The sequence below is a fragment of the Micropterus salmoides genome, unplaced genomic scaffold (genome assembly GCF_014851395.1).
Source record: "Micropterus salmoides isolate LMB-PRFRI ecotype aquatic unplaced genomic scaffold, ASM1485139v1 Ms_hic_scaffold_10, whole genome shotgun sequence".
NCBI lineage: Eukaryota > Metazoa > Chordata > Actinopteri > Centrarchiformes > Centrarchidae > Micropterus > Micropterus salmoides.
Genome location: NW_024040041.1, coordinates 20,646,542 through 20,655,358, shown reverse-complemented (window position 1 = coordinate 20,655,358; position 8,817 = coordinate 20,646,542). Strand labels below are relative to the sequence as shown.

The window sequence follows — 8,817 nt, the reverse complement described above, 5'->3', positions numbered from 1 at the left end:
ATAAGTGGGGAGAAATGGCCTACATTGACAATAACGGAGACAGAAATTATTTCAGACTTTTCCCTTTACAGAAGATAAGAGACCAACAAATGTGACAAACCATGCAGACGTAAGCAAAGCTCCTCCTCCTGTCAGTCACTCTCAGTTTCAGTGTTGTATTAAATTGCTCCTCCAGCACCTCCGCTCCTCATCCTCCAAACCTTCTAATCTGTCAGCAGTAAGCTCACTTTCCAAGTTACAAGGCCATTCTCAGCACACACTGACACCATGCTGGGGACCCTCTGCACTCTCATCACTGCTCTAACATGTAAGGAGGCTGACTTACTGCAGCTTTGACCTCATGTTGGATTCATCAGTCTGTGTGTTTCTCTTGACTCCATGTCATCTTGTTGTTTCCAGGTGTGAGTGGTGTGACGGTGGTGACACAGAAGCCTCCTGTTGTGACGCTGAGGAAGGGAGAGACAGCCACCATGGACTGTAACCTGGGGACTGTTACTAACAGTGCTGCCTACTGGTATAAACAGATTCCTGGAGGAGTTCCTCAGCATGTAGTGAGGTTTTATCACAGCTGGAGCTCTCCAGAATATGGCTCTGGTTTCTCATCTCCCAAGTTCACATCTACTCATCAGTCTCAATCAGATTATCGTTTGATCATCAACAACGTGGAGGAGGGAGACTCAGCAGTCTATTACTGTAAAACATGGGACAGCTCTGTGAATGAGTGGGTATCACAGTGAATTACTCTGTGACAAAAACCTTCTCATTGAACACTTCTGCTTTTTTTCTTAACAGGTAGTGAAGCCATCAGCCAATGTTTTCATGCTTTAAGACAAGAACAGAAAATATGTTTACTAGTAAATGTAAACCTCTGAAACACAAATGATCATATGTTATTCTGTTGTAAAAATCATTGTGTCTTGCCAGTTATCAGGCAAAGTGTATAAGGTTTGCAGCAGATTCTCATTTGCTAACTCTAAATACAAATAATGTGATAAATCTGTGCGGTGCACATGTGGTGATGGTTGTTACAGAAAATTAGTGAGTTGTATTTTTCCTTCTTCATGAACAGCTCCAAAGATCATCTGGAAACCAAAAATTACAAACACTAAACCGAATGAAAACACTACATTTACCTGACAAAATGTCATACAGATTTAGCAATTCATGTTGTGTTTCCAATGAATGAAAAACTGGAGTCTACATTAATATGGAGCATGCTACTTCAGTGAGAGGAAGTTATTATAAAAAGGTGATAAAAAAGTTTTACAGAAACAACTGATGAGTTAATAATACTGATGAAAAGTATAATAACAGGATTCAAAATACAACAAGAACAACAAAAATATCACTTAATTACACATATATTACTAAAAGTCTGTTCTCTCACACACAGCTGAACAATGATCAAATAAAAGTAATATATGATCTGACAGATCGTCTAGATTCTGATATGTCTAATGTCTCTAAAAGATTCATCAAAACAAACTGGATAATCATTCAACATTATAACTAAGATTCTATTGGTAGAAAACTTAGAAAAGTATAAAACTGAAACATGAAGTAAACATGTATATTCAAACTAAGTGTTCCTCATGATTCAGTCCTGTTCACTGACCTTATTTACCATCTGAGGAGTCCACTCAATAATAAACTCTAATCATCAGCAGACAAAACTCAATAAGAAGACATGTTTGGGAACAACAGGATTTGAAATAGTTGTTTTTAAATGATTCGCGTTTTGTGAAACTACATGATGTAGTTGGTTTATGAATGAAAACTATGTTGGGAGTAGAAACTCCTCCTCTTCCTCCACTTCTCCTCTCCTCAGTGTCTTTATAAGCTTCAGTCTCTCTTCTCCTCACACTCCAACCCTGCTCACCTCTCAGCTGGACAGTAAGGGACGTTTACACCACACACTGACACCATGCTGGGGATCCTCTGCACTCTCATCACTGCTCTAACATGTAAGAGATTCTTCTCATTCCTTTAATAGCCCATATTTTCATACAGAAACCTTTCACTCATGTATTTTTCTGTGTATGTTGACAGATGTTGATGCAGTGATAGTGCTGACACAGACGCCTGCTGTCCGCACAGTTTCTACAGGACAAGAGGTTGTTCTCAACTGCAACATTGAGCGATATGATGGGAATTCTGTCAGATGGTATAAACAGGTTCCTGGTGAAGCTCCTCAGTTTGTTCTGAGATTTCACTATAGCGACAGTTCACCCAGCTTTGGATCAGGATTCTCTTCAGACCGTTTCAACTCTAAAGCCTCATCAAACATAGATTACCAGTTCATCATTAAGCGGTCAGAGGCAGGAGACTCTGCTGTCTATTACTGTCAGACATGGGACGACTCTGCTTCTGCAGCTGTATCACAGTGATTCACACTGTGACAAAAACCTCCTCACTTACTACTTCTGCTTTTTGACTCTCTGACATATCAAATAATGCTCTCTATAACTACATTTTATGAGGCTTTAGAATGACTTAAAAGAAGTTTCCTAAATCTTTCTGTAAAGACCATTTTCAAACAAAAGTTTACTCACTAATCTCTCTACACCAAAGAGTAGAAGTAATTAAATTCAGTGTTTGTTGTTTTCTGTTTCATTTTGTTCTCTTCAGGACAGTGCAGTGAAAAACACCAATTAGAGATAAACACAGATAAGCACAGAGATTCATTCTTGACCTTGGGGACAAATTTATGTGCTAAACATTTATATTGATTAGTAAGTGGACCTTGAGTTGAGAATAATAAATACATATAAACAAATATAAGTACAAAAAATATGTCATCTCATGATTTTCTACTTTAAAATCAACGTCAAGTTAATCAACAAAATTTGGTTATACTTTAAAAAGGTATTTGGATTTAAATTCACTATGCTATCTATGTCAGTGCAACATTTTGAGAGAATTTATTTAATTATAATAAAATGCAATAGGAGATAAACATTTGTGTTCACACTATCCCTCACCTATAACTCAACACTAATGTTTTAGACCACCGGCCTCTTTAACAGCTCATAAAATTAATTTAACATTTTTTATCAGCTTGATACTAAATGACTTTTCCTAATTTTATGAAAACTGCTGATAAACATATTTTTCAACTGATTACATGTTTCATTTGTTTACAACAGAAAATGACTCATTACTTCTTTTCAGGGTCTCAGTAAAACCCATTAAATACAATGGATTTAAAACATCTTGTGTAGTCAGCACTGTTTATGCAGCACCACCCCTCCCAAATACCAAATAAGTCTAGATTATTTTAATTGTAATTGACCTCAAACAAAACGTCATCATGTGGCAGAACATAGTGTACAATATTGGCAAGAAAATTGAAGCTGTTCATTTATAGCCCATATATCATATTAAACATGAAATATTTCTTTAGTTGTTGTGATAACAATGATTTATTGTAATTTCTGTATTTTAACACATTTATCAAATGCTCAAGTCCAGTTTGTGGCAAAGGGAGAGGGAGGATGCTTCATCATCTTCATGACCTCTCACACCTGGAGAAGCAGGGAAGCACTGTGAGTCATGATCTTTAAATCTTCCAGTGCTTTCAACACTTCCCTCCCCTGCCTTATAAGGGAAAAGCTGGCAATGTAACCTGGATCATGGACTACCTCACTGGCCGGCCACAGCATTTTCAGAGTTGATGGCAGTGACTCTGAGGTTGTAATAAGCAACACTGGCGCACCTCAAGGAAGCGTACTGGCACCGTTCCTCGTCACACTCCACACCTCAGACTTCCCTTTAACTCTGCTTCCTGCTTCCTTCAAAAGTGTTCTGAGGTCTCCTCCATTGTTGGCTGCATCAACAAAGATGAAGAGGTGGAGTACAGAGGACTGATAGATAGCTTCATCACACGGTGCATCAACAATCAGCTGAAGCTCAAAATCAGCAAAACCAAAGATCAGGTGGTGGACTAACAGAGGAACAGGATGCCCACTGTCCCAGATATCAATGGAGAGGACATGAAGAGGGTGGACTCATAGCAGTACCTTGGGGTCCAAATCAATAATAAACATTGACGCCCCCGTCAGAAAGGGACCGATCAGACTTTCCTTGCAGAGGAGACTCAAGTCCTTTAATGTGTGCAACAGGCTCCTGCAGATCTTCACCCAGTCTGTAGAAGCCAGTGCACTGTCCTTTCCTGTGGTGGCATTAAGGGTGGTGAGACGAGCAGACTCAACAAGCTGGTCAGGCTGAAACTGGACAACCTGGAGTCAGTGGCGGAGACAAGGGTGAAGGATAAAATCACAATCATCTTGAATGACCCTTTCACCATCTTCATGACGAGCTGGGGCAGATGGGGATAATTAGGTCAGACTGACTTTGGTTAAAAGTGTTTTTTGCTGCAGAGTTGTTTATTTTTTTATGAGAATAAATGGATGAACATATCCGACTTTAAGTTTTTATTTTACCTTATATCATTTCTTTTAAGTTACTGCAGAACGTCAGCTACACGCGTACTTAAATGACCACATGCCCCATCACTTTGACCTGACATGGACCTTGCTGCTACTAACCACACTACTGTTACTTTGCTTGAGATTGAACTTTTAGTTTACTTGCAACAATACAGCATGTCAGCTTGCCTTGTAATTTTGAGTTTATTTGGTCTTGTAAATGTTCTATTTGTATTATATTCTTATCTTTGTTTTATATACACACACTGGCCACTTTATTAGGTACACGTGTTCAATTGCCTGTTAACACAAATAGCTAGCAACCAATCACATGGCAGCAACACAATGTCACAAAGCTCAAATCATCTCAAACTGGTTTCTTGAACATGACAATGAGTTCACTGTACTCCAGTTGCCTCCACAGTCACCAGATCTCAATCCTATAGAGCACCTTTGGGATGTGGTGGAACGGGAAATTCACATCATGGATGTGCAGCCGAATCTGCAGCAACTGCGTGATGCTGTCATGTCAATATGGACCAAAGTCTAAATATTTCCAACACCTTGTTGAAAGTATGCCAAGAAGAACTAAGGCAGTTTTGAAGGAAAAAGGGGGTCCAACCCGGTACTAGAAAGGTGTACCTAGTAAAGTGGCCGGTGAGTGAACTTATAACTATGTGTTGTTGTATTTAACTTTTCTCTATTATGTCTTTATGATGCTACACCCAACACCCAAATTATCCCTTATTTACACACAGAGCAGTGGGATCTCCAACAACAAAAAAAAACACATGGTTTACACTGTTATAGGCCAAAACATACAGCCTCAGGAGTCCACTATAGCATGAGCTATCTGTGTAATTTCATCTTTAACATTGTATCAGTTGGATTGGTGAATTTTTATTGTTTGAAGATTACTTTTGGCTGCAACTAGTTATTATACTGTTATGCTGTCTCTGCAGTTAATAACACCCATGTAAGTTTAACTGCATTGTCTGAATGATGCTCTTTTGAAAGAGAATATTTTCATTTTCAACATTAGACTGATGAAATCTGGACTTTTAACATCTTCCCCAATGGAAAGAAAAATGATGCAGCAGAAGATTCACAATCAGTCCTGAAGTCCAGCAGTATTTTGGGATATAAGCAGACTGATGAAGGGAATGAGAACCTGACAGTGAAAGTTGGTCTCAGCAGGATGTTTCAGTTCCTCTCCCCTCATTAGTGAGAGTCAGGAGGTTTTTGTACAGCCATGTATACAAACTGAATCACTGTGGTATTCGGACAAGGCACCAAGCTGATTGTGACAAGTAAGTACTTTTTAACTGATCGTAAAACAAGAGACTTTCTGTTTCTGATCCATATTAATAGACAATTATGATTTAATTTGTCACAACTTGTTAAAAATATGCAAAATATTGTTTAACATCAATGTATTGTCTTTTGTTTTTCAGATTTGATACTAAACAGTTTTTGCAGTCAAATGACAGGCGTGATCATGATATTTAATTTATATTCATAACTTTTGATAAATTATAACATTGCAAAGCCATTCTTGCTATGTTAGATTATCTGTAAAGATTATGTGACATTATGTTATCAATTCTAAATTTGTGTGCTTGTTTTGTTTATTTAACTTTAAAGTCTTAAAGATAGCTTACATTTTAACTGAATTTTGCCATGATCATCGGTGTTTATTGGCTGTTTCAAAATGTATTTTTACTTTCGTCGTTGTTGGTTTGTTATGAATTTGTTTGCAACATAAAAATTAGACAGAATCCATCATCATATTTCAAAGTTATAAACTGTTAGATTTTGTTTTAAAGAGGAACCACTGTTCATATTGTAAGGGATAATTTGTAAATGTGTTGGAAGATTTAAAATGCTTTTCTTCTTCAGTTTCACTTGTTATGTTGTCAACACGACTAATAAATTAATCTGTTACTGTAATGCTTTGTATTAACGATTAAATTCCTAGTTATTTCATGATTTTCCTTCATGTGTTTTCAGGCTCCAGCCTCCCTCCTCCTGTCCTGACAGTCTTCCCTCCGTCCAGTTCTGAGCTCCAGTCCAACAAAGCCACTCTGGTCTGTCTGTCCAGTCAGTCTGGTCCTTTTGCAGATGTGAGCTGGTTGGCTGCTGGGAGTCCAGTGAGCAGTGGGATCTCTACCAGCACCGCTGTTCAGCAACCAGACAAGACTTTCCAAATCAGCAGCTATCTGGCCATCCAGACGTCAGACTGGAACATGGATAAGGTTTACACATGTAAAGTGTCTTTGGGCTCCCAGACTTCAGAGAAAAACATCAACAAGTCAGACTGTCCCACTGAAGAATAGTAGAGGAGCAGAATGACCATTTCAAACCTGCTTCTTTACTGTTTGTGCTGTTTGCTCATTACAAGGTTTACATGTTAGAAAAGATGTGTCTGCATGCTTGTAATAAATGTTGTGACAGTTAGGTGGAGGTGTCGTATCAGCTTTGCAATTCTTTCAATAAAAAATCTCTGAACAAAAACATTTTTTGTATATATTTGTATTCTTGAAAACAGTTCTACAAACTGTTGTAGCCTTAACTAGATTTTATTTTTTTTCTGACGATGATCCCACTGATAATTACAGTTAATCAGGATTCCAGACACATGATTCTTTCTTAACTATGTATATTTAAATTCATAAATCTACATTGTTATTATATGTTGATTTGTAACAAAAGCATAACAGAGATTAATATAACTTTGTTTGGTTTTAGTTGCTTGCAGAAGTTAGATACAAAGCAGATGAAACTAAGTTTGTACCCTCTGTCAGTGAAGCATCACTTCTCTACTCCTCCTTCTCTTCCTTCCCAGGATGCACCTGTAGGCCTCCTCTCCTTATTTATAGCTCCATGTAAATGAAGAGGTTAAGTGAACTGTCTCTGACTGGAAACACACTGATGGTCTCATTATTAACATTTGGTCAGTTTACCTCTAATGTGTGTGAATTATGTTCATGTGTGCAGAGAGAAAGCTTTTATCCTGCAATAGATGCCTCTTGTTAAAATGTGAAAATTGTGAAAGTCAGATTTATTTATTTTTTCCCCTCCAACTCAAGCAAGCAAAAACTGTATTTGTAATTGGATTGGTGAATCCCTTAAAGAAGTGAGCAAAGAAAAAAATCAATGAGAATATTAGGGCTGTCCCCGACTAAGGATTTACATAGTCGAATCAGAACCATCAAGTACTGCCTGTAGTCGACTGATGTATGTTTTTGTGCACGGCGATCGTGAGCCGAAGCTAAACTTAGGCTTATTGTTGACCATTTTTCTCTCTCTCTCTCGCCTGCCATTCACCGGTCTTATGTAGAGTTTTGCGTGCATGCCATACTGCTAACAACTACATGCACATTGCAGTTCCTCGCAGGTCCATTTCAAGTAGCCGGCTTAAAAACGATATAATATTCTTTGTGTGGTTCATCAACGGTGATAAATTATCTGAAAGTACCGCGAGGTGCAGACAACTTGGCACAACACAGGTGAAGCTGCCGTCCATCTCTTCAGCAAGTTTACTGCCACTAGACACATACACCTGGGCCATTCCAGAATTGGAGGACAATTTAGGCATTAACATTTTTGAAAAATTAACCCTTTATTTAGTAATTTTCTGTTATGTATATAAGAAAAACAGGTAATAGACCATAAAATAAATTGATTCATCCAGCTCAGGCATCAAAGGTGCACTATTTATTAGATGTTTTATTTATTGTCTGCTATGCTTGGCGCAACCCTGTTACAGATACTCAGGAACCTCTAAAAGTATATTTTAAAATTTTTGTTTAATAAATCCTTTACCATTAAGTAAAGAAATTCACATTTACATTGAATACTCATTTAATCTTAGATAAGACTTTACTTATATTAATTTACGCAACTTTTTTAATCTATCTTGCCCAACTTTTAAATAGTTACAAGGTTTGTTTTACTATTTGCTGAAATACATTATGCATTAATTATTCAAACAATTCAAAGGACAAAAGGGCACACAAACCCTTGTGAGCTGAGAAAAAACATTTAAGATTATTTTAATAAAAATGATTGGGCTGCAGGCTTGAAATTGCGCAGGGTTGCGCAAAGTAACAGGGTTGAATGGATTCATTACTTTTGATTGTAGAACACGACATAAATGTGACAAATAAATACTCAGAACCACAGTGTTATTTAAATAAGATGTTATTTAGCTTTCCAGTAAAGGATCAACAGGATGAATAGGACCGCAAACTAGATCTGATCAAATACTCAATGTACAAACATAGAAGAGTCATATTAAAGTAGACAGACATCCTGCCATTAAAATTATTGAGTTATCAAAAACACTCATGAACTGATCAATATTTAAGAAAGTTGATTTGTTCAGATC

At 37.4% G+C, this 8,817-nt stretch overlaps 1 protein-coding gene across 3 annotated transcripts; it reads left to right on the top strand.

The window, feature by feature from the left end:
• The first annotated feature begins 169 nt into the window (after positions 1–169).
• Positions 170–6,943, top strand: LOC119890555 (immunoglobulin lambda-1 light chain-like). Of its 3 annotated transcripts, none has more exons than XM_038701875.1 (4): positions 170–307; positions 400–725; positions 5,704–5,737; positions 6,438–6,943. In XM_038701875.1, exons 1-4 carry the CDS (start codon positions 268–270, stop codon positions 6,761–6,763), a joined length of 726 nt encoding a protein of 241 aa, XP_038557803.1. In that variant the 5' UTR covers positions 170–267; the 3' UTR covers positions 6,764–6,943. The 3 variants fall into 3 exon arrangements, with proteins under 3 accessions (XP_038557803.1, XP_038557818.1, XP_038557811.1); XM_038701890.1 differs by lacking the exon at positions 400–725 and adding an exon at positions 2,050–2,375 and having other exon boundaries at positions 209–307; XM_038701883.1 differs by lacking the exons at positions 170–307; positions 400–725 and adding exons at positions 1,846–1,964; positions 2,050–2,375.
• Positions 6,944–8,817: the final 1,874 nt, after the last annotated feature.

What these genes read in the sequence shown, in the direction of transcription:
- LOC119890555 (XM_038701875.1), top strand. Translation starts at nt 268, where the DNA reads ATGCTGGGGACCCTCTGCACTCTCATCACTGCTCTAACAT. An exon ending in TCTCATCACTGCTCTAACAT is followed by an intron (nt 308 to 399) that starts GTAAGGAGGCTG and finishes TGTTGTTTCCAG; the next exon opens with GTGTGAGTGGTGTGACGGTG. An exon ending in ACAGCTCTGTGAATGAGTGG is followed by an intron (nt 726 to 5,703) that starts GTATCACAGTGA and finishes TGAATCACTGTG; the next exon opens with GTATTCGGACAAGGCACCAA.